The 27,008-nt window shown below is 33.1% G+C and overlaps 1 protein-coding gene across 3 annotated transcripts in view; it reads left to right on the forward strand.

Moving 5' to 3' along the window:
- CSMD3 (CUB and Sushi multiple domains 3) overlaps nt 1–27,008 on the forward strand; it is a gene marked incomplete at its 5' end in the record, with an annotated part of 631,488 nt that overhangs the window by 545,778 nt on the left and 58,702 nt on the right. For 2 of the 3 annotated variants that reach the window (XM_082045128.1, XM_082045130.1), the window contains 9 exons: nt 3,429–3,574; nt 4,515–4,595; nt 5,764–5,877; nt 8,601–8,789; nt 9,207–9,353; nt 11,020–11,208; nt 15,766–15,951; nt 17,309–17,503; nt 19,376–19,549. In XM_082045128.1, the coding sequence (XP_081901254.1) occupies nt 3,429–3,574; nt 4,515–4,595; nt 5,764–5,877; nt 8,601–8,789; nt 9,207–9,353; nt 11,020–11,208; nt 15,766–15,951; nt 17,309–17,503; nt 19,376–19,549 (1,421 nt within the window). The remainder of the gene's footprint in view (nt 1–3,428; nt 3,575–4,514; nt 4,596–5,763; nt 5,878–8,600; nt 8,790–9,206; nt 9,354–11,019; nt 11,209–15,765; nt 15,952–17,308; nt 17,504–19,375; nt 19,550–27,008) is intronic. The other variant, XM_082045129.1, reaches the window with a different exon arrangement.

Consider the following 27,008-nt stretch of genomic DNA (forward strand, 5'->3'; position numbering starts at 1 on the left):
TATGACAGCTTATCAACAACTAAGAGAAGTATACTTAAGAGTAATAACAAGCAGTTGCAGCTGTGTGTATTACAATGTTTTAGAGTGTTAATAAAATAAATCATACCAACACTTTTTTCATTTATTCCAAGTTGGTTTATTTTAAACTGGTAAGAGTACATAAAAGGAGAGACTAGATTTGTATTTGGCTATGATAAAAAGAGTTGAGCTAACAACAGCTGTAAAAAAAAAAAGTGTTCTTTAGATACCTGAATCCTTGTCTAACATGGTCTTTTCAGATAATGAAGCCTCCATTTTTCTTAATTGCAAAGATGGTAAAGACAGAAGGCTGTAACCAAGTGTAACAACTCCAATAGAAATCTTGAAATTTCTACCAGTGAGTCTCCTTGACATTTCAAAAGTGGATAAGACCTTGTGGAAGCTTGCCTAAAACAATAATCCACTGGTTATTGAATATGCGTTTTGAAAATCCACAGGCTGAGAGAGTGGTCTTGTAGTCTGGGTAGTGAAAAATAATGAGAGGCAATTTGGAATATTGATTATTAATTTTATACTTCTGTTGCAGAGAAATCTAATTTGGACACATGTAAATTCACGTAACTCAGGATTTCGTTCCTAATTTCCTAAACATTAAACAGTTCTCTATATATACTTTTGTGATAATTTCTGTAGGTCCTGGGTTTTTTCATCTTGTGTACTACAAACTGTCTTGTCCTGTATCCCAGATACTTGATGGCTTTTCCTTAAAATCTAAAGAAAATCTGATCATAATATATATGCAGTCTGTTGTCTTGATTAAACTCAGATAATTTTGAATCTCTTTAACTCTTCATCACTTGTTTTGTGTATCAAACTTAGGCTGACCTTAAGGATCTTTCCTGAATTGAATTATACTATTGTGTGCATACAAATATTTTTTTCTCTTTTTCATCCCACACAAACTATAACATCACTGTCCACTTCTAGTAATGCTTTGATTCAGCTCTTCCTTCCTACCAAGTGTTTTCATGTGTTTTCAGTTGTACTCCTACCTGTGTTATAAACTTGTTTCTTATAGTAAAAGTAATTGTGTGTATCACGACAATTGTAAAACACTAGTTTTATTGCATTAGGTCACTGTGTTCTTTGCTGATATTTTTTTAGATGTTTTGTATCCTACTTAGATTAACAACAATTTTAGGAGAATGTTCTGAAATTAAGTGATCTATTATGCTATTGATGAATATATCATGCATGTTGTTACTTATGCATGATTTATACACCTGTATAAGCTGTATTAGATAGGTTGGGAAATTACATATTAGAGAGCAGAGTAGGGGAAAGGGACCTGGGGTCCTGGTGGACAACAGAATGACCATGAACCAGCACTGTGCCCTTGTGGCCAGGAAGGCCAATGGCATCCTGGGGTGTATTAGAAGCAGGGTGGTTAGTAGATCAAGAGAGGTCCTCCTACCCTTCTACTGTGCTCTGGTGAGACCCCATCTAGAATATTGTGTCCATTTCTGGGCCCCTCAGTTCAAGAAGGACAGGGAACTGCTGGAGAGGGTCCAGCGTAGGGCAACAAAGGTGATTAAGGGAGTGGAGCATCTTCCTTATGAAGAAAGGCTGAGGGAGGTGGGTCTCTTTAGTTTGGAGAGGAGGAGACTGAGGGGTGACCTTATTAATGTTTACACATATAAAGACTGAGTGCCACGAGGATGGAGCCAGGCTCTTCTCGGTGGCAAGCAATGATATGACAAGGGGTAATGGGATCAAGCTGGAACACAAGAGGTTCCACTTAAATTTGAGAAAAAACTTCTTCTCAGTGAGGGTGACAGAGCACTGGAACAGGCTGCCCAGGGGGGTTGTAGAGTCTCCTTCACTGGAGACATTCAAAACCCACCTGGACATGTTCCTGTGCAACCTCACCTAGGCGTTCCTGCTCCAGCAGGGGGATTGGACTAGATGATCTTTTGAGGTCCCTTCCAATCCCAAACATACTGTTATACTGTGATACATGATGGCTATATAATTAAATAGCTTACACCATTTCTGGGATTTTATTTATGTACAAAACTGAACAGAAATTTTGATATCTGTTTCCAATGGAAAAAAATATATTTTATTCACGTTTAGATGTTTCTTCAAGTCATACTATTTCCCTGATAAAACAGAAGAGGAAGGGGAAATCTGTTAGAATTTGCACAAATATAGTGCTGCACAATTTTCAAAACAAAAAATATCCATAATTTTGAAATAATTTTCAGTTAAAATATGCCAATAACAACTAGAAAATCTAAACTTCTAATATTCGTCAATTCTGATCTGCAAGGAAACGACTACAAAAGTTTAATGCCCTTGCATCATAGTTTTGTCATCTGTACTTTTCCACTGTTGTTTAGTACCAACTTAGGTTTAATTTTTCTATTGAAGCAAGTATTTCATTCTTCCATAAGGTAGCAGTGATCTCACCAACAGTACATGTATTGTCTAAATCGTAATAAATACAAAAAAATAATATTAATCAATGTGTGTGAAAAAGGATTTTAAAACTTTGTCAACTGCATATAATACTTAGTTTTGTTTAAAACTAGCAACATTTATATGAATGTTTACCTGAGCTGAAGAGACACATCATTCACAAGGCAAATCTGTCTCAGCAAGAAATTGTTTCATAAAACTATACACTAGTCATAAAAAAAAAAAAAAAAAAGAATTCTTAAATTCTTATGGGTCCATATGTGCTGTATATTATAAATGATAACACTATAACATTTAATTGTGGGAGGATAAAATATAGGTTAAAAAATTCTGAAATTATTGAATTTCTAAAATTATCATGCTTAAAATAATAATTACAAAGAAAATCTATGTTTATGAGCATCTATATACAGATTTCAAGTGGCGTCTTGTATTCAGTAGAGTAAAAGCATTTTTTAAAAATTTGTAGTGAAGTCAATTTTCACTCCTTGTCTTTTTAAAATTAAATAGTATTAATCTCTTTATTTTCCCAGAAATTATGAAGTTGAAAAGACTGGGGAAGGGGAAGATGAGCAGTATTAGGTTGGTTTATTTCCTGGTAGCCCCATTTGAAAACATAGATAAGTAAATATGAGCAGAGTTTGTGGCAGGAAGATGAAGTATGATCATTTTGAGCTTGCTGCAGTTTTTAATTAAAAATAAGAATATTACTGCTAAAAGATGGTTGAATGGAGCATCTTACTTTTTAATAAATTTTGATGATCCTCTAAGCTACTACCTGCTGTTGTCCAGTCCACCTATAGAATTTCCAAAGGCTTTCAGCCCTTAATGTCTGTGTTACCTGATTTTAGATGACTTGTGCCTTTTAGAGTTATCTAGAGAAATTTTACCACATTATGTTAATATTTGGATAAATTAAATTATGTGTTTTGGAAAAAAAAAAATCTTTTTGTATCCGCTTTTATTAGGGATGGACCAGACCAAACTTCTCCTCAAATTGGACAATTTAGTGGCAACACTGCATTAGAATCAGTCTATAGCACTTCCAATCAGATTCTGATCAAGTTCCACAGTGACTTTACTACCAGTGGCTTCTTTGTACTTAGTTATCATGGTAAGTGTGACAAATGGCAGTTTTTCACTGTCTGTACTGATTAATGCAGGAAGAAAACTCATGAAAAATGACTTGACTCCTTGATCAACCTGAGTGTACATCTTAAAACATAGAAGACTACACTCTTAGTATAAAAACTTCAGTATGATTTCTTCAGCCGGATTTTTCTCCTAATTGCGTTCAGATTAAAGGGAACTTCTTTTGTGTCCAAACACAGGTCCATCCTCATAGGTTCTTTCTAAAAAAATAAAACTATAGAGCTTCTGCATACTCTTCCTTACTTGTCTTTTTTATAATTTGTTTCGCCTAATTATTTTGTCTGACTGCTGCATACCTGTGTTAAAACTCACAAAATTATTTCATATGAGACTTCAAATGAAAAGATTGAAAGCAGAATTTTTCTCTGACCCTATCTGCAGGTCAGATATGCTACAGGACTATACATGTACTGGAAAATTTCACATTCAAAATGCTTCTGTCCATAAGTTATGCTGCCTCTGGGTAGAATCTTTTGGATTTTAAAACTTCTCTTTATTTCAAAGTTTCAAAAGTAGAATATTTCAGCAGTACATATGTATTTTAAAAAGAAAAAAAGCAAAATAACAATTGCATAATACAAAAAAAAAAAAAATTGGTTTTCAAATCATATCACTTAAATGAGAAAATTGACAACCTCCTCTAAGCTTCTTAGGTTATTTCTGAAAAGAGTTTTGCCACTGAAATTAAATAATTAATTAAGAACATGTAAGATTACCATTGAATTTTTCATTAATTCTGAAATTCATATGTTTCCTTTCTTTTGATTCTCTTGAAACTTTCCAAGTAAATTAACAGTTGTTTGTTTTTATCCTGTTAATATGTACTAACTCAGGTATGTTTGCATGGCTATGTTAACTGTCTAAGTATGGGAATGTCAACTGTGCTTTCTTCCTTTTTATAGCCTATCAGCTTCGGGTCTGCCAGCCTCCAGCAAATATACCAAATGCTGAAATTCTAACTGAGGATGATGAATTCGAAATAGGTAATATAAGAGAAAAGAAAACCAATATTTGTTTCAAACAAAAGGACTGCTATGCACAGAAATTTCTCGCTTTTCAAAATGCAAATTGTGCCTCTAACATAATAGATGTATATTTGAAAATGCACTTTTAAAAAATTCATTCCTCTTTACTGTACTTCTTGAATCCTATCTATGTTTCAGAGATCCCATATAAGTAAAACAGTAACTCCTTTCTAATTAACTTATTGTAGAATACATTTTTCATAATGTTTAATACAAAGCATTGTCTTACACTGAAACAAACAAAACCTACAAAAAATATGTAGGCAATGGCATATTCTGTACCAAAATTATGGTTCTGTGACCTGAAGGGTAAAATCAAATTCACAAAAATTAGGAGGATTGGGAAGGGGATGACACTTTAGGTTTCTATAGACATGTTAATAATATTACTTAGCCATCTATCATTCAAAGAAATATGACTTTTACAATCAGTCATCAGATGTCTAACTGGTTAGTTTTGCAAACATTATGGTAAAGAAAAATACATTTATTTTTAATATTTACCAATATTTGACTATTTATATTGGTAACTAAGAGAAAATATTTTTTATTCTTTTTATTTTTTTCTATTCTGCTCTGTAATCTGGACCAACGAGAAATGCTGTGATGCACATTTTTTAAAAATTTTATTGTTACATAAACTATATGAATTTTTAATTTCTTAATTAATAAAATTTTATTGTTCTCACCATGCCTAATTCAGATATCATCAACTAAATACAGTTCCTATTTAATTTTATTTTCCTTTAGGATTATATAAATAACTTACTTGATCTTATATCTTTATTTATTTCCATAATGATTATTCAATAAATTTCATTGTGTAAATCTTTGGACACATGGTTCACACAGCATCAGTCAAACCCAGGCAGATTAGTAAACTATCTGACTAATAATGTGATGGAAAACATTGATAGATGCAGCATAGTGTGCAACACAATGCCCATTTACCGCATTTCTAAGACTGATCAAAGTTGTTTATGCCAGAGGTCATTTAGCCCATTATATATGGTGGCAAGAAACTTCATTAATCAATAATGCTTTCAAAGCTAAAAGTGCCAGTTAATTGCTGTTTAATGTTTATTTTGATTGTTTATGTTTTGTCTTGTTTTGTTTTTCCAAACAGGAGACATAATAAGATACCAGTGTCAGCCAGGCTTTACATTGGTTGGTAATGAGATTCTGACATGCCGACTAGGTGAAAGGCTTCAGATGGATGGAGCACCACCTACTTGTCAAGGTCTTTTCTCCTTTATCTTTTCCTCCTGCCAGACCAGCTGACTGGTGATTCCTTAAATACCCTCTGATATCTCTTTATATAAGATGGCACACTGAAAATATTCCAGACTTTTTGATTATATTCCCAGTATTATCACTGTTTGTTATAAAGAATACATATCAAATATTAATGCAAAATAATTAGTAATATATTAATGAAGGAATGCTGCTCTACTTAGTGAAAATAATTTCACAATTCTGTTTTTTTTGGGGGGAATCTAAATTTAATAAATAATGAGAATAATTCATTTTATCTACAACATAATAGTATGAAAAATTATATGGAAATTTTTTAAAATGTCAACATAGCATGGATTTAAGTGAAAAAGATCATGACAACATTTTTCATTGCAACTTTAATTGCTTTCATTTTTTTTTTTTCACTGTATTCTAAACAATGGGGTTTTTGTATGTGTGTGCATGTATGCCCCAGTGTGTTCACGTTTTCCTCCTTTAATTGAAAACTGTGAATAGAAAGATATAACCCTACCTCATTGTTAAGGTCAAAACAAGATTACAAACCTGCCAACCACTAACTCTAAAGTTTAAAATAGTCCTTATTGAGCTGACATTTTACATGTTATGATAGAAAACTTCTAGCATTTTTGTAGAAAATGCAGGTTTTCCTTCAAACCAAGCCAATTCAGAAGGTAACAGAGATAGACCTTGCATGTGATTTATTTAAACAAATGGGATCTCTTTAAAGTTTCAATGTTTATGTTTTCTTACTAATTCTGCCATTTATTTCCAGAAATGTGAGGACATACAGTTATAAACATGTACGACAAAGACAATCTGAGAGGGGAGGGGGGAAAAAAAAGGAAAAAGAAAAAAGCACCCACAGACCCACAGGCTCATACAACTGTAATTTATGTAAACAAAAGCCATTTTGGATACTACTAGCCGTTGTGATATTACTTCACAATCCATCTGCTCCTGAGCTTAATATTCTGACATTTACTGCAAAATTAAAATACATTTCCAAATAATTCATAATAAATGCATTTCATTTACATTTATATTAAATGAAAAATACTGCCATCTTGGTTTTCTATCAAGCAGATGTTGTTTTTGCTCACCCACAGCAGTTTTAATAATTAGCATATCTAAAAAAGCACTCTCATCTTGCGAAGGTCTAGCCTCTCCCAGCGATGTTTTACAGAAAAGGGAAAAGCATTTTCCTTTTCTTATTTCTTAGAGTTAGATTTGGGAAAAAAGGCTGTCAGCAACTAAGAACTTCATATTTTTGTAATTTCTTCCTCAGCTAACTTGCACCTACTCATGAGGGAAATAGTCTGTCCCTGTGATAGAAGGAGGAAATGATCAGTTGTGTGAACTGAGAGTTCACTAGAAATATTAAAGTATAACCAAAAACCTATCACAGACATTTAAATAAAAAAGTAGTGGTTTGTAGGTATAGATTCAGTATGCGCATAACATATATGACACAGTTACAGATCTGTTTGCTTAATAAAGAACTGAAGGTTGATGAGGAATATAGAGGTAAAATAAATACATATATGTATCTCAGAGTGATGTTTGGATTTTTACTTTTAAGTTGTGCAGAAATCACCTATAATTTTTCCTCCTAATTTGATCTTTATTTCCTCAGAAAGTGGTTATCATACGGTGAACTTTGTACCTGTTTTTAAAAGGAGTAGCAATTAGATGAATTGCCCATAGTCAGCATGAGATTCCCTAGCTCATTCAGGATTATAGTACTAACGTCTTGAATGCTAGTCATAGGCTTTGATTTTAACAACTTTCCTTTGTTGCTTCTTTTGATTAGAGATAGGGAAGAAATTGGACTATATTAGCTGTGGTGAAGAAAATATAGAATTTGAAGTGGTTTGTTTTTTTACTGCATGTAAAGGCAATAACCTAGAATTTTTTGAGATTTCTATGAATCTAAAAATAAGGTATCTGGATTAGCACAAGACATCTTCTTTTCTAATTAGTCCTGCTGAGTCCTACTGAGCAACAAAATGTCAGCCTGGAGCGTGTCTTTTATTTTCTACATCAAAGGCATCATGTCTGAATAGTGCTTACGTTGTGTGTAGGTACATAGATTCATAGGATCATTTTGGTTGGAAAAGACCTTTAATATCATTGAGATGTCAGTGTTCTTGGAGCTTAATGGAGGATCACAAAATTTAGGTGTCACCAATTTCTGCTTCCAGAGCGTGACTTTACCTGATATTATCACTGACGGTAATAGTAATCTGAAGGGGGAGGAAAAAAAAAGTCTATCATTCCATCCATGGAGGTGTTTAAAAGGCATATAGATGAGATTTTTAGGGACATGGTTTAATGCTAGAGTTAGGTTATGGTTGGACTCGATGATCTCGAGAGTCTTTTCCAACTGGAATGATTCTATGATGTTTATAAAATGCAACACTTTAGTACTTAAGCAGGCCCTTCAAGAATATCTTATCTTCTAGAGAATGAAAGAAGAAAAGTGTCATGAATTGGTAACTTCTGAGGGTTTCAGGGCTTATTTTCAAGATAAACATTACTTTAGATAGTTTTTTCAACTAGCTGACTTTATTTCTAAAATGAAATTCTTTCTGTATTTATTTAAATAAAATGTACAATGCAGATCTTTTAAACTCAGGAAAATCTTGCCAATCATATGAAACAAAAATAGTGTGCTCTGGAGTTTTTACCAGTCTTTCTGTTTTACAGTGCTCTGTCCAGCCAATGAAATGCGTCTGGATTCAACAGGAGTAATACTGAGCCCTGGATATCCTGACAGTTACCCAAATCTTCAGATGTGTGCGTGGACCATTACAGTGGAAAAGGGTTATAATATCAGCATGTTCTTTGAATTCTTCCAGACAGAAAAGGAATTTGATATACTTGAGGTGTTTGATGGTAACTATAGGATGCACAAATTTGAATGATACTTTTTCTATATATATGTGTTTTTATATTGCATCTGTGTAATCACTGTTGCTTATGCAAAACATTTTATGTCAGTATAAAAAATCCTAAATAAGCAATTATTAATAAGCAAAATTCTTAAGCAACTAAAAGTACTGTTGTGTGTCAAAATTGTACTTAATTAACTATGTTTAGAAATAATTTTGTTTCCAAAGCAATATTGACTCTAGTATATAGCATATAATGTCAACTTCCAATTTTAATTCAGATTAATTTACTCTTTGCTTGCAAAAGGTTTTCCATGTGTATTATTTGTATGCATATAATTTCTTCTATGTTATTTTAAACTCTGTAACTCCTTTTTTTTTTTTTCTTTTTTTTTTTTTGCTTTTTCTTCCTTGTTTCAAGGACCAAATAGTCATAGCCCATTGCTCATTTCTCTCAGTGGGGACTATTCATCTTCTCTAAATATAACCAGCAATGGCCATGAAGTATTTCTCCGGTGGTCCGCAGATCATGGCACCAATAAAAAAGGTTTCAGGATCAGATATATAGGTATGTAAATCAGACTGTCTTTAATGTGTGTAATATTTCAATATGGAACATATTTATTTATGTGAAATGGGTAACATAAGCTAGATTTTGTAACATTAATTGCCCAGACTGAAAGGAAATCCAATCTGTTTTATGTATGAACCAGATGATACTGATCTTGTGAGAAAAAAACCCCAAAACAACAAACAAAAACAAACACCCCCCCAAAAAAAAGAAATAAAACAAAACAAACAAAAAACCAACAATGAACCAAACCCACATCAACAATAACAACAATCAAAACATAAAGCACACCCTAAGTAGGATACATGAAACACATGTGCTGTGTAGAAATTTAAGTGAATGTTTCACAGGACTTTAAAATGGCATAAGGCAGTACTGAAAATTAAAGAGGCAGCTTCCCCCTTCTCCCTCCTACCATTTATTTCCATTCATATGCCTCTGTTCTTCATACTGGATCTTCATGCATTCATCATTAACACTGCTGGTGGGACAGAAGAAGAGTTGTCAACAAGGCAGGAGTGAGGACCTGTAAGGTGGAAAGATCTGAGACCTGAAGGACTGAACTCTTTAATTTAAGGTTCCCCAGAAGCAGCAAACCATATTACAAGAGATCATTTAATATGTCAAAAAAGCCAACATTGTGTCTGTTATTAATTCAAATGAACATATTTAAGAAGAGTGCGTGAAGATGATACCTAATAAAAATTGAGTTTTATATCATTTATTTCATAAAACTATTATACAATATTCTTGTTTTACAGGATAAAAAATATTCATTAAGCTAAAGTATATCTGTTGCAATTTACAGCAATTACACAAAATCTATATTTGATTTTTTTATTATGAACAGAGACATGAAATATACAGAATGAAAAGTACTAGGGATAGTATCTGTAGATACTGGAGAAGTTATTGGAATAAAGCAATTTCACTTTGCAAAGTAAAGAAAGCATTAAAGAATAAATAAAAAATATTTCTTTTTGCTGTGTTTTTTGTTTTTCATCACTCAATTTCTAGCTACTTCACTATTGCAGAAAAATAATTAGATTCACAAGAGTCTGTAAAGCAGTATCAGTGTCATCTTTTCCTTTAGGAGAGGACAATTTTCTCAGAGGTAAAATGTTTGTTGTATAACTAGATAAAATTCACTGTTGGTTAGACACGAAGTATTTTATGGTGCCTGTTTTCATTGACTGTAGTACTTGTTGGATCTGTTAAAAGAAAAAGAAGAGAAAGTTCTTAAAACTCTTTTAGGACCAAAAGGGAAGATTATTTGAAAATAATGATGTGCACCATATCCTTGATATTTCCTTCTTAAATATATATATATATATATATATACTACTGAAATTTCTGCAATTGCAATAAATTTCATCATGAACTAAAATTCTTGAGCTTACTTGGTTTAAAAAAGATGGTGAAAAAAGTAAGCTATCACTATGTTTCCTTTTAGGCTTCTAAAACCTGAAGACCTTATAAAGCCCTATTATTTCACCTTTATACTCAGTGAAATTCCTTGATGATCAGAATAAAAAAAGAACAACTTTTAGTGATGTTTTCTTAGCTTGTTGTCAAGTGTCCTCTGAATTCCATAAGAATTTGTCAAGAATTGTCATCTGGATTCTAAATGCATCTTTTATTTATTCAATATTTATCTTTAAAGCTCTCTACTGTAGTACTCCAGAGTCCCCTCCACATGGTTTCATTGTCAGTCAGACAGGTGGACAGCTCAACAGCATGGTTCGCTGGGCCTGCGATCGAGGTTTTCGGCTCATTGGGAAAAGTACTGCTGTATGCAGGAAGTCTCCATACGGTTATTACTCATGGGATGTTCCAGTCCCAGCTTGTCAAGGTAAATTCTTTCATTATAAAATAATACACAAATAAATTTTCCTTTTCCTTTTTTAATGTAAGCCATGCATTTTCTGACTTGAGATGAATAGAATGTAATCGCTTAATGGTCATGTCTCTGTACCAAAATTTTTCTACCTAATAAAAGTGAAAAAAAAAAGGTATTTTTAAGAAACAGTATTTCAACAGAATTTGCTGGAGTGGCAGATACTAAAAAAATCTACATCACTGTAAGAAGAAAAAAAATACCAAATATGAAGTATAAAATTATTCAAAAGGTTAATTAAAAACTGAACATTTATTAAAGTTCATTTATCATGATCTAAGAACTATATAAAAATCAGAAAGACCTCAACCTTGCTACATTTCAAGAATGGGAAATTGTCCAAAAAAGCATTGCCCATGATGCCAGTCTAATATTTCATGGCTTAAATTGAAATTCAAAATATAACTCATTGGGTTAACTGTATATTTAATTTCTTCTGCATTATAAAAGCAAAACATATTCTACTTAACAAGGAAAAAGAAATAGTTATTTAATACCCATCACAATTGTGTTCTACTTCTTCCTTTCCTGAAAAGAATGCTATTGTTCTGATAACTTACTTATGTCACTCTTCAGTGAGCTATTAGGACTTTTTTTTTTTTTTTTTTTCAGGAGAATTTGCAGGTGTGTTTATTCAACATATGTACATTTTATTCCTATTAACCAGTGGAGATTAATGCTATAGGAATGTTCCATGTTAATTTCCCATATTTTTTTTTTTCACAGAAAGTCTCTTAACTGTATATTTGTAAAGCAAAACAAGCTAAACTTTATCAAAGGTGAAACAACCTCAGCCTAAAAGCTTTTTGATAAATTTCTATCAATATATACAAGGTGTGCTTGTAGTTTTCAAACATGAATGTCCTCAAAAAAAGTATGGGCAGTGCATTTTCTACATATCATTCATTAGTTTTTCTCCTCTTCCGTTATCTAAGGACTGCCTTCACTTATTTGTGGAACACTTATTTGTAGAACTTGATCAGACTATTAATTAGATGTATCAAACAATATGGAATGAAAAACAAAACAAAAATAGAAACACAGTGAACAAAAACAACACTTACGGAATTCAAGCAGCAGATGATTATTGTCAACGTACTGAGTAAAGTTCAGTAATGGAAATTGTTTCAATACTCAAACAATACTTTACTAACAAGTTAAGTGTTTAGTAATCTCACGGTGTCTGATTAAGCACAAAGACTGTTGATATCAACTGTTAGCGTATTGAAAATTATTTAATGTAAGTATTAATTTAATAACAGCTATTTATAATTACGTATTAAATGAGGACTAATTTTGATACATGACATGGACTTTATTCTTGCTTCCAGCAAGACCTTCTGTGCAGAAAGAGGTTTGCGGTCAAGATGTGTAGCTGCAACTCAAACCAGCAAAATCTTCAGATTCAACCTAAAGACACATTATTACGGCAAAGCCCCTCATGAACAAGCTGCTTCTATACAACAGTCATACATATAAGCTTACCCTTGTTTTGCTGAGGTGAAAATTATCCCCTATACCCATATGATACAGATGATTTATGGTATGATCTCTTGTAAGAAAAGGTTGAGAACAACATCAGTAACTATCCCTCATGTTATTTCATAGAGGATATTGATGAGACACAAGGACTTTGCCATTTCCCCTACTACTGAGCAGTACAGCTTCACCACAAAGTAGTTCTAACTCTTTTAAGTACAGGCTGTGGTTTTTAGAACCTTGTGATATAGAATATGAGCATTATTTTAACAACTATTTTAATTGTCAGTCAGTATTTACCAATTATGTTGCTAGGTGATATCAGCTGACAATGTTACAGTCTTACCTTCTACTTCACATTCTCTGTTATGTATAGAATAAATAGCAAAGCAATTTTAATCAGTTCTTTCACACGTCTGAATGTAGGGTTGGCACAGATGACCATTTAACACAACAACAACAACAAAAGTATTAGCTTTTTGGTTTTGCAATATCTTTAAAAAAATGCATCTCATTTTAATCTATTTTCTGTCTCCTAAATGAAGATTACTAGTCAAATCACAGTAGTAGTTACTGGCATCATCCTATAGGATATGAGGAATCTAAGGACTTAAAATTTACGAGTTCTTTAACAATACCTCTACAATCAACACAGCTAGTGGCTTGTGATTGTTTGGGTTTTCTTTTGAACAATACTAAGTCCATTTCTTGGGAAATATTTTTTTCCAGCCTGCAGAATATTTCATTACTGTATTTAAACTAATGCTTCCTCTTTACATTTTTCATTTTGTATCTGTACCATTGCTATAACTGCTGAACCCATTTGTGTAAGTAATGAATGCCAGTAGCTTTTTTTTTCAAGTACATGAGTAATGTTAGAGTAATTTTTAATGTTGTCATTCTTATAAATATATTAATAGAAATCTCGATCTCTGAAACTCTAAATAGATAATACTAGCCATTCTTCAAATCACTTGTACTACAGGACTGACAGAACCTGAAAAATCCAGATATAACATTTTAACCTTGAATGAAACCTTTTTATATTGTTTATAGAAATAAACGTATGTCAGTAGAAGAGTCTCAATGCAGTAGCAAGGAATCAAAAAGAAATGCCTCAAGCCAGACTTCAGCAGCTGCCTGAAACCTGTTTCAATGTCAATACAAAAGCACCTTTCCTCTGGCATGGAAAGAAATACAAGGAAGCTGCTCCGAAGTGTAATATTGTATTAGTATAATGGTAACAATAATAAAGATTACTTTCAAACTGTTATTGCTTTTACTGTTGAGATATTAACTATTCTATTAAACTGATCATAATGTAAAAGTATCGTCATCCTTTTATCCATCTCAGTTTTAATGATACTAAACCTCTTATCACAAAATAATAAAAGATTCCCATGATTATCTAAATTTTAAGGTTTGATTACGATAAACTTTTAAAAGAACTGCTTTTGAAGGAAGAGTTTACCTTGGCCAGTTATGCAGTAAACAGTGTTATTTGATTATACCCTAGTTAAACCGGCTTCTGCTTATCCTCCTTTTTGCGTGGGTAGGTCTGCCTAATGTTTGCTGCTGCAGTTGAGGTATCTAAGATATAATAGATAAGATATTATAATAAGATATAATAAACACCAACTTGGTCATATGTTTTCATTTTAGTGTTATGGAGGCTCAGTTTGGGTGATATTAGGGGAAATAGTAGAGTTTTATCAGATGTTTAGTAAGAAATGGAAGATGGGCCTTCTGGTTTAGTTAACTTGTCACTTTTTATCCCTCTGGGATCATGTCTTTGTACACCCTGGAAGATGGAATTCAGTGACTCTCTCGGGGCCTTCACTGTCTCCTAATCACTGTTTTCTTATTTTCTTCAAAATGTATGTTTGTCTCTAATTGCCTGTAGACATTGTGATAGCCATGAGATACATATTTTTATGGTTACCCAGACAAGGCAATGAGCAAACTAATAATAGCTTTATGTGATCTTTTTTAGTACAATATGCAGTTTCTTTTTATGGCAATTCAAGCATATTTTAACACTGATCCTATCACCTCTATTAGTGCTTTACTTATGACTCAGCTGTGATTATTAGCTTTGGTACAGTGCCATACTGTTGTTATATTGCTTGTGAAGCAGATCTGTCTTATGTCAGACCAGCTCACAATAGGAGCAAAAATAGATTACTCCTTTTTATCAATATTTATACACAGACTGAGAAGCTTAACTTTTCATACCTCCATGTAGGCAGATTAGGTGGTTTCTAGGGGTAAAAGATTCCACTTCAAAGTCAAGGAATTAAGTGCCTAACTCCTCCCTCCCCCCCCACCCTGATTTGTGTTTTTTTTTTTTTTTAATCTGGCCTGCTTTGGTGTATTGTGTATGTGGAAAGTATTGATTTAGTTCAATTTAGGGCCAGATCTTCTCACGCTTCTCTCTGCTGAATAATAATAAATAAAATAAAATAAAATAAAATAAAATAAAATAAAATAAAATAAAATAAAATAAAATAAAATAAAATAAAATAAAATAAAATAAAATAAAATAAGGTTTACACTTTCATTTGACAATATTTTCAAGAGAGTATTTTCTTTCTGCTTTGTGAAAGGAAAAATAGAGTATTAAAAGTTCATTTTAATGCTGTGCCAGAGGTCACACAGTACAACTGATGGAAGAAACCTGAAGTACAAACTAGATTCCTAGTGTTTCAGGCTGGTGTTTTACTCATTCAACCATGCTGATCATATTTTTTGCACATATTCTCTGTAATCTTCTTCATTTTAAATGGATAGCTTCAGAGTTACGAACCATTGTTCTTACTTATAACCTCCTCCATGAATAGACAAAAACTTCCTGAGATTTAATTCCGTACAATTTTAAGGGAACTTATCTGTGGTCTTAAAACACACACTAATGAGTTAAAAGTAATTTTCATGAATTTATAACTGTTGATGTTACAATGCATAAACCCTTTGTATAGGCAGAAGCTGATAGTAAAGAAAACATAAAATAAATATATCTTTCTCTTTACTCAGCAATATCTTGTGGAATTCCTAAAGCTCCATTAAATGGTGGGATATTAACCACAGATTACTTAGTTGGCACCAGCGTTACTTATTTTTGCAATGATGGGTATAGACTATCAGCTAAAGAACTTACTACCGCAGTCTGCCAGCCAGATGGTACCTGGAGCAATCACAATAAAACACCTCGCTGTGTAGGTAAGTAACATGTTAAAACTCTCCAGTGAGTAAGAACATGGCTGTACATTTTGTTTATTTATCTAAGGTACAAGTCTTCGTATTACTTAAACTTTCAGCTTCAGGTTACTTTAATCTAGAGTAATTGCTGGTATTAAATTATTGTGAAATATGTATTCAAAATGTGTATATCTGAGATATATATTGAAACTTTCTGTCATAGCAGAAGAAATACACTGGAGACCATGTAATACATTCAAACTGATAATTAATTTACAGAGAAATCAAAGTTAATGGTTGCAGAGGTTTATGCAAAAGCCATCTCTTCGGTGAGAGCAGCACAGTTCATGTACTGATAACAAACCCTGTTTACTATTCAGGATTGTAAAGTCTCTGGTATTCTGTGATACTTGTTTGAAACTGCTGCTGATTATTTATATTCAGCCCATCATTATAATCCTACACCATCTAAACTTGGGGTAACATCACTGAAGAGAAAATGCATGTTCAATCACAAGGAGAAGTGGATACCATCAGTTGTAAATGCAGTATGAAAACCCAAGTGATTGTAAGACTGATACAGAAATGTCAGAGTGTCTGATACACATTAAGATTTGGATTATCTCACCCAATGAACCTTGGAAAGGAAGGAAAACATGCCCTCGTATAATTTTCAAGGATTCTCCCTTTTGCCTTTTTTTTTTTTCTTTTTCCTGTAAATCACATTTCCTCATACCTTTTCCTCTATCTAAAGAACCAATCTGAAAGGTAAGAAACAAAGTAGTATCCAGTAAAGATTTTCCTGTGTCTTTTTATCATAGAAAAAAATGTTGTATGTGTTAACCTTTTTCTATTAGATTAGGGTGGTAGAAAGTTTTTGTTTGGTATTTGGAGGAAGAACACATAGAATTAAGACATGAGATAAAAAGGTGTAGCTTCTGAAAAACCATGTGGTTTGTGGATATTGTTTTATCTGTCACCAATGTGCAATCTCTCCAAATGGGTCTTTAAGATCTCAGAGAAATTACCTGGATGAACAAATAATTCCTTTATTGAAAAGTAGTTAAAATTTTAGTAAAAATTCTTATGTCTGACATAAAATGTCACAGGAGTGACAGTGAGTTCAGCCATTGCATTGATTCTATCTACACCAATTGCATAGCTCTGCATACACAGTCACTGATCTGTCTGGGCCATTGATCATTATTAATTGAGACAACTTGTAGCTACTAACCACAGACAATTTCAGATACAGCCTTACTCTGCAAATATTATGTCACTGTGTTTAAAATACATTTCTGAATTAATAATGGTACATATTTTCCTAATTTGCCTGTACTAAGCCACAAATAACTATGTGTTTTTGTTATTTTGGAAGTTGTTACATGTCCAAGCATAAATTCTTTTACACTGGAACATGGAAGATGGAAAATAGTGAATGGTTCACATTATGAGTACAAGACAAAAGTGGTTTTCAGCTGTGATCCAGGGTATTATGGTTTGGGACCAGCATCTATTGAGTGTCTTGCTAATGGCACCTGGAGTTGGAGAAATGAACGACCTTACTGCCAAAGTGAGTACATATTGTATCTCCATCTGCTGTACAGATTTCAGATATAAATATTTTATTTAGCTAAATTAGAAATTAACTAATAAATATTGGGATCAGTTAATTAGAAAAAGTTTCCTGACTGGAATTCCTGGTTATCCTAAAGGTTGATACTTACAAATACAATCCACTAGGTTCAGTGACAAGGAAATATCTGTAAGCACAGTTTTGGAATTTAAAGGTTCCTAAATCTATAGAGGTAAAAATAAGTAATAGAGAACATTTTCCTATTATTTTTCTAGGTCAGGAATGCTGTATAGTCTAGAAATGCAAAACCTTTGCATCCTGTCTATAAACTTGATAAATAAAATAATCTCTCCTTTCAGCTTGTTACTGTATAGTGTGCAAGTCTACATCATTCTTTCTGTTTGCTGGTATTCTGATGACCTGCAATAGCTACTTTTGAAAAACATAAGTGATGATTATTCAGACACTTCAAACAGGTTAAATGTGTGGTTACAATTATTAGTTCCTCCAATTCTGTGAAAAGCAGGTTTATTTATTTATTTAAATTTAGACATCTGTTTTTCAAAAGTGTTGGGTTTTGGATATACTGTGAAACCCCAAAGTTCTTCTTCATTGTGAAACACCACATGACGTACACTCTGAGAGAATGGGATATGACTGTGGGTTTGGTGCATGTATCTAAACTGTGTGTATCTGCATGTATGTATGTAAATCCAGACATGTTTAAAAACCAGGAAAAAAAAAAAAAAAAGCACAGATAAGCCAAATAGCTGTGGGTTAGAAGGTATTTAGAATTTATTGATAAAATATTTGAAAATAAAAAGGGGGCTGGAGAATGCAACTCCAAAGGCGGGTAATTACATTGGAAATTAAGTTCTTTATAACATAGTGAAATTTTCATTTATAATTTAGCTGATTAATAAAATTAATTGTGATATTTTTCCTATACCAGTATTAAAAATACTGTATATGCATCTGTATCTATGTATGTCTCTGTGTACATAAATATTTTAAATACTGTATATGTAATTGTAACCTTTTTTTCTTAAAAAAAGCTGAACATCTTTTCACTATATTTTGGGAAGTTCTGTTTACAGTATTGTCACCTACATTTCTTTTAGCATAAAGTGCACTAAATGTTTCATCCTTTGGTAATCCACCTCCTTGTTTACTAATGATAAAGTTCTTTTTACTAAGTCTTAAAAGAAAATTATTGAAGAAAAAATAAGATTTTTTAAATAAAAGGTGCTTTGAATTGTAAATTATAACAGGGAATTCCATACACGTCATTCACTTATTGTAACAATGTATTGTGTGAGTACTAGGGCAAGCATTTAATTACGAACTAGGAGATAAAAAAGACGTCTTCCCAGGAAACCATAAAGACAATTTTTAAAATGGCAACAACTGTGTTATTCTAATATTAAGAAAAACTTATTTATAAAATCAAAGTAATTAAATAGCAATTTAAATATTAAGTATGTATTATAATAAATATGGTAATAAATATATTATATAATAATATAAATTTTATATACTATATGTTATATGTTATATTATGTATTATGTATCATGTATTATATACAATTTATATATATTAAATAGCTGTTTAAAGAGCAATATTCTGAATGGTGGGGGGTTTTAAATTTATAGAGACAATTTTAATTGGTTCTTCAGTATTATTTCCAGGGAAGTCTTTTTAATGCAGAGTTTTTAATCTATTTTTTCCACTGAGCAATATACGTAAAGCTGTGAAATTTATTTATCTGTTTGAATGGTATAATTGACATTGCTGGTTGATAAGTGTTATTGTATGTATTTTGTGATACTCAACTGTACATTTCTGTTTTGCTTTTTTTTGCTATTAAGTTATTTCTTGTGGAGAACTTCCTACACCTCCAAATGGGAATAAGATTGGAACTCAGATCACATATGGATCTACAGCTATATTTACTTGTGACTCAGGATACATGCTCGTTGGCTCTGCAGTGAGGGAATGTCTGTCTTCTGGACTCTGGAGTGGAATTGAGACCAGATGTTTAGGTACGGATGCTACTGTCATGGCTTCTCTATTTTGTTTCTCTCTGGCATACAAAAGTAAGCAAAGTGAATCAGCTTATCTCTCTCTTTTATCGCAGACATTGAAAAGAGTTCTGCATTTTAAGAAATGTGTGTGGCTAGGCTGTTTTTCTCATCAAATTATAGCTATGGTTACCTTTCCGCAGATTGAATCCCTTTTTCAATATCTCTCTAGTGTGCAAAGACTGTGTCACTGGGTTACTGAATATGTCTCTAAAGTTGAATATAAAAGAATATCCATAAACTGAGACTTTCATATAAATCTGAACTAATATATACATTAAATATAGAGGTTTATTACAATGTCACTTTGTACAGATTACTCTTTCCCTTTCTAGACTACTGTCCATCTGAAATAATTTTCTTTCCATAGTTCAGCATTATTTGGTGCAAATTTTCACTTAAGCTTAATCTGAATGACTCATGAATGAGCAAAAGTGTTGCTTATGAAGCTACAAGTCGAAAGCTGGAATGTATCCTGACATATAACTGAGGGAAACAGATATGATTTGAGGATCAGGATGAGTACTTTTTTTTTTTTTTTTTTTTTTTTTTTCCTATGCCAATGTAGCTTACCAGGAGAAAATATAGACATTTCCAAAAGTGATGAAAGTTGAGGTGGCAGAGATCAGTATGTGCTGAAATGAATGCTGGAATAAGTGCTGAAATAGTATTTTGTTGTCTCTTAAAATGTTTCCTGTATTACTTTGCTTGTAATTTCAGAAAACCTAGTTAAAACAAAACAAAACAAACAAAACCAAACCCAAACAAAAACAAACACCACCACCAAAACCAAAACCAACCAACCAACCAAATTCTACAACCAAAGAAGGACAAAAAACCTGAGGTAAAAATAAGAAGCAAAAATATAGCATGGTTTCAAATGCCATTCTGTTGGATTCAATTCTTTTTAAAAGCAGGAGGTGTTTTATTAGATTATTCCTAATCATTCTGACTTCTTCCTAGAACCTTGAACATTGATAATGTAATGTACAAAGTTTCGTACTTTTTTGGGGTGGTATCTAATTTTACTGAGTTCCTCTCAGTTGTGTTAGTTGCATTAAAAAAAGTAATTTTAGAAAATGGTTAGACATCATATGAATGAAAACCACGTGAAAACTGGGACAAAATATTTTCAACCAATTGTCAAACTCATTACAGGGAAGATATCTCATACAAACTTTTTGTTGTTGTTGCTATTGATTGGTAAACTTACTCCAGTTTTTCACATTTCTTTAAGTTGTTAATCTATCCTCTTCAACTCAGCTGGATGACACTTAAACCTGATTTATTAATTCTTTCTTCCTTCTGAATCCCTTCTGACATCTAAACAGATCTGTTGATACTCTCTCTCTCTCTTATTTACCAAAAAAATATTGCTGTCATTTACTACATATTTGCTAGGAAGAATTAGCAATTGCTGAAATGATAGGTGGGTTCAGTTCAGTAAGTCAGTATTCAATCTGAACTCAAGATAAGCAATTTAATTTTTAAAGGTCTGTAAGGTCTCATATTTTGTTGTAAATCTTGATATTATTAAATGATGTTATATTTAGTTCACTTGGAGAACTAAACGGGCCTTTATAAAATGCTAAGTTTCCATATGAATTAAAATGCAAGAATGAAGAATGGCATTGACCTGATCAATAAGACATATAGATATTTGTTTCCAATACATGACTAATACCAGAAGAGTTTTCAATAAAGACAGACAGGTAACAGAAAAAAGCTAATTGTGTCAGAGTGAGCATTAAATGTCAGCATTTGTTCACACTCACTGTATTATAGTATCAAGAACATGTTTACGTATGGTTCAGAGAATTTTCCTTGGACAGTGTCTGGTCTAGTCCTCTGGGCTGAATGTTACCATTACTTATAGGGTTCTAACTTGTCAAAAACACCTGTCAATAATTTTGACTTCTTTGCCTCCAAAAGGAAATAGAACACTAGTTTTGTGCACCTAGGGTTGAGCTTCTCAATGTGCTTCCTCTGAAAGGAAGCTAATTTTTTCATATCAAGACCACTCATCACATTTAAAAGTTGCAACAAGGATCTGAACAAAAATGCTAATGTAGACAGAACCTGAGACTTCTTAGATGAGAAAATTTTACCCCAGTTTTACTCACATTTCTCTTCCTTTGTTTTTATATAAAAATACAAATTCCAAACACTAATGAGTCATTGGTGACAGCCTTCTGCTCACAGAGAAATACAGTGACACAGGAGAAAAATGTTATCCAGTAGCTCTGTACAGAGCAATGCTGTCAAGGTGGTAAACAGAGTAGGAGACATACCAGCTGGGGCAGAGCAACCGTGTAAGCTGATAGTGAAGAATATGCAGTACATGAATCAATCAGTGCTGTGGAGAGGTGCGTGGGACAGATAAGAATCTGCCATTTAGTTCCTCCAGTTCATTCATAACTGAAAGATAATGTGATAAGGGATAAAAAGGTGATTTTTTTTGTTTGTTTGGTTTTTTTTATAAGACCAGTTTATAAGATGTGTGTACATTAGTGAATGAAGGAACCAGTGGGAAGGTTAGATAATCATCCTAAGCATACCATTCATCCTGAACAATTTTAGTACAGCTTGAAGAGCTGGTGAGTTGAGGAACTTCTGAAACTAGCAGAAAGACACCAAACCCTGTGTTGTCCAGGGTTGTGCTAGTGTCATTTCAATACTGTGATTTTCTACAGAAGATGATGTTTGTGAACTGAAGGATGTAAAAGAAATATATCTTTCTCAGAAATGCAAGCCCTGTAGTAAAAAAAAAATAAATTCCAGCAAATAATTCTTCCCTGCTCAGCTGAGGTCATCTTGACAGGTTAGTTAACTTTTTTTAATAACCCAAATCTCTTTTTGCAATAATATATTGATATGTAGATTTCTTTCACTTCTAGGCTCATGTTGGACATTACTGACAGCTAAAATAAGCATAGGCACATTTTTGCCATTTAGTGTAAAGATTCTCTATTCATTTATTCCTCTTCTTGTATCTCAGAGAATAACCTTCAGAAAAGAAACCTCATTTGCAGCTGAGGTTTCAAAGGTTCTGACACTAAGTTATTATGCTCATTCTTCATTGCTAGAGCTGGCTTTCATGTCAAGTTAGGTAATTTATTTGGTGCTCACACATTATTAATAACCTTCATTCCGATTTTTTGACTAATTTTGTTTCTTAATAATAGTTCGTGTAGTTATTCATCTCAAGCTTTGCTAGGCTTTGAAAATTTTCCACATTCACAAAAACCCCTTCAAAACCGTACACTCACTATTTATGTATGTATGTATATGCACCCAGATGTATAGATGCAAGCACATAATACACAAAGCATCAAAGGCTACAGAATGGCACTTCAAAAATGCATTTCAGAATGTTAAACATGGGAAGTAAATATCTTTATTTTTCACAAATCCTTTAAAATAAGACTTTAAAAGGAATGTCCTGAAAAACAACAGTATAACTGATCATAAAAGCTACCAGGATATACAGTAATGAATATGAGCATGTCCTTAATGTATAATGAACATTTTGGAATTTTTCACAGGCATCTTAAGAGAAAAATAACAAAAGAGTTGAATTCTACTAATAGTCATGAGGAAAACCAAAACTACTAGCTTTTAAAAAAGAATACAACAAAACTGGAATAGAATGGAAGAGAAATTAAATAATAATTATTCCTCCAGATATGGTATGGGTGTGGATGATAGTGGGGGTTTTTGTTGATTTGGGAGGTTTTTTTTTTGTTTCTTTGGTTGGTTGGTTGGTTTGGGTTTTTTTTTTTTGAGTTTGGAGAAGTAGTGATAGCAACTATTATAAGTGAAAGATCTGTCTATAATTCCTCTGAGGCAGACCAACTCTGTGGCTGTGTGAAAGAGAATGGAAAAATAAAGGAAACAAAGAAAAAAACTTCTGGAAAATATTAGTGAGTCTCTGACTTCATTGCAACATAAGGAATTTATTCAGCTGCATAAATTAGTGAAAATTTCAGTCATGTTCCCAAAAGTTCTCTTAACAACAACTATGTATACCACTACATACACTTTCAGCAGGAAGCATACAGAACAACTTACCACATGCACTGACATGATAAATGGTATTTTGAAAATGAAAGAAATACATCTGAACCCATCAGGGTTTTGTTTTGGGAGGGTGCATAGCTGGTGTTTGTTTTGAAGTTTGTTTTAATGTCTTAGTCAGACAAAACTTCCCCTGGAAAGCAGAGTGAAAACTCGAGGTGAATCTTGCAAATCTCAAAGGGTTTTCATTTGCTTTTAAAATGTAGATGAAAAATGTGTCACAAGTCTGGCATATCCTGTTTTAAAATGATATTTAATTCCTTAACACTGACACTATAAGTTTATTTAGAACTCTGTTGTGTTAGAAATCCAGTTTTATAATATTCTTCATAAATTTAGATTCCTTTATTTTTTAGTTTAGAAAACTTACACATCCCTGAGGAGGTTGTTTCAGTGGATGTTTGTTCTTACTGTAAAATGTTGAGATAGAACCTCTCCAAGTGAAACTTCTACCCATCTCCCCTTGTCCTCTCCATGTGAGGCCTTGTGAAGAGAAAGCATCCATCCTCTTTCCTGTGATGAGGTCTCCCCAGAACCTTCTCTTCTCCAAGGACTAACACCTTCAGCCTTCCCTCATAGGGCAGATTCTCCAGCCCTTCAGTTATCTTCATGGCCCTCCTTTGGACCCTCTCTAGTCTGTCTGCATATCTCTTCAGTGGTGGGGACAAGAATGGACATGGGACTCCAGATGCAGCCTGACAAGTGTTGAGTGAGATGATTACATCTCCGTCTCTGCTAGTAATGTCCCTGCACACAAGGCCCAGGATCCAATTTGCCTTTGTTGCTGCAAGGTGTACTGCTAACTTGTGTACAGCTTGTTGTCTGTCAGGACCCTCAGGTCCCTTTCAGCATACCTGCTACCCAGCCACACAGATTCTAGCCAGCACTGGGATCTTTGATTATTCCTTTCCAGGTATGGGACCATGCATGTCTCTCCATAAGATGGCTTTCCCTTCTGATGTGTTCACCTCACCCCCAGTCTGGTGCCATCAGCAGACTTGGTGAGGATGCTTTCAATCCCATCATCAAGATCATTTATGAAGATATCGAACAACATGGGACCCACTATTTATCCCTGCGGATCCCACTTGTGACAGGCTGCCAGCCTGAGTAAAAACCATTGATCACTGTCCTCTGAGTGTGGCCTGTTAGACAATTCCTTACCCATCTTGCAGACCACCCACCCAATCTGTACCTTGCCAGTTTGTCCAGGAGAAGTCTGGGGAAAAAGTGTCTATTGCTTTACTAAAGTTCAAAGAAAAAGAAGTAAAAAGAGAAGAAAGCAAAAAAAGAAACTCAAAACAAGCTGTCAAACCTAGGGTCTGAGAGATTTATGACAATGAGAGGAAGTAGGCTGAGAGGATGGGAATTTCAAGTAGTTTTAAATTTTCTTAAGCTAGACAGAAATGTTCATGGAAGACCTATGGATGATTTACAATAAATTTTTCACCTGTTGCAGCTGTGGTTTGTTTGTTGTTTTCTGTTGTTGTTTTGTTTTGTTTTTTTAATGTCCATGCACAGCTGTAGAAACTATAGTGTCATCTTAGTCACCTGATGTGTTGAATTACTTCAGTTTGATTCCCTCTGCACAGGAGAGCTTGACCTTTCTGGTGATGTATTCTTCTTTCACTCTACTGCCATAAAGCAACACTAAAACAACACTAAAATCTTAATTAAGAACAAGGTGAAATTTTGTAATTAAATGCAATTAGAAAATTATTTCCTTGGACATGATCTGTATCACTGCAAACTATGTGGTTGCAGTTCTGATAGAAACTGAAGTTTTGCATCTTGGTTTTTACTCCTCATCTGGTTAGTCCTATTATCATCACAAATGGGATAGGATTGGGTAACTGGGCCCTTTGTGTCATGTTCAAGAAAGTATACTATGTACTGAACAGAGTACAACATTCCTGGAGAATCAAGAAGTACTCTGACAAAAATTTTATAAACATATATTATGCTATCTTATCCTAGAAAATATAAAACAAATTTCAAGTACACCTAGTCCTTATGTACCATTGAGGGAAACAGGGAGCAGACAAACAGGGGTGAATAATCACTTTAATAGTACCGGATTTGGACTCCTCTTCCTTGTACAGAAGTCTTACTGCACTCAACAATTTAATCTCTGTGAAGGTACACATACAGCCTATATTGTGAATTTGGATGCTTTTATCATGATTCATACAGTAAAATACTATATGAGGCTTAAGATGTCAGATGGCCTTTTTTTTTTTTTTAATAAGAAGTTTCTAGCCCTGAAAGAATTCAGCAAAATTCAAAAAGTTACATCAGACTATTATAAACAACGTTCAAATGAAAAAACAATCTGAACTATATTGCATCTAAATGTCCTTTCTTCTTAGCAACCCCATGTTTTGGGGGTTTGTTTGTAGGTTTTGTTTGTTTGGGGTTTTTGTGTTTGTTTGGTTGGTTGGTTTTTGTTGTGTTTTTGTTTGTTTTTTTTTTTTTTCAGAGAAATAGAGGAGAAAAAGAGAGCACAGGAGTTCAGGTGGCTGGTGATTTTTTTTTTTTTTTTCAGTAACATAGTAGCTGAAACACTACTTGTTTTCCTTGTTTGCTTTACTGTTTTTGCAGTGAGTTCTGTGCCATATGTCACAGTCTCCATGAGGTCAACCATTCTTAGGGGATTTTACATTACCACAGTTTGCCGAATGACAGTGCCCATTTTCTAGTGTTCATTAAGAAAAATAGTAACAAATGACGCATGGTTCATTCTTTTTCCCAGCCTCTCTCTAGATTTCATGTCTCTTTGTGACTTTCATAGTGTAATCTTTCATAGTTATTTCACATATTTTGAGAATATAGGGTAGAAGGTTAGACTAAGATGTAGAAAGGTATTTGGTTGCAGGACATTTGGAGGTAGTTACACAGTCTGCCTTTAGCTCGAACATCTCTTCAAGATTTCTTTGAGAAAAATAGGGCAGAAAGAATGGAAAACAATCCAGAGAGTCAGATTCCAGCAATAAATTGTCCAAGTTCATTTGTTTCCATTGTAAGAAGGCTGTACTTATAACATCCACATGGATTGATATTTATAATATTATTTTTATTTGCCTTTATATGCATTTTTATATAATGGTATAATGTTGTAATGTTAACTTTATTAAGTTTAGTCTTAATCAAAATAAAACTAAGGGGAATAATATAGAATTTTACAGATTTTAATGAAAAGGAGTTACTCATATTTTTGAAAAGAAATTTGATAACATATGTGACATTTAATCTCTTTGCTACACTGTCTTTTTATATTTTTTTTACATGTGTCCTACCTATACAAATGTGATACTGCAGTTTTCCTCAAGTTAATAAAAATAAA

Source organism: Streptopelia decaocto, assembly GCF_964273445.1.
Source record: "Streptopelia decaocto genome assembly, chromosome: 2".
NCBI classification, from domain to species: Eukaryota; Metazoa; Chordata; class Aves; order Columbiformes; family Columbidae; genus Streptopelia; species Streptopelia decaocto.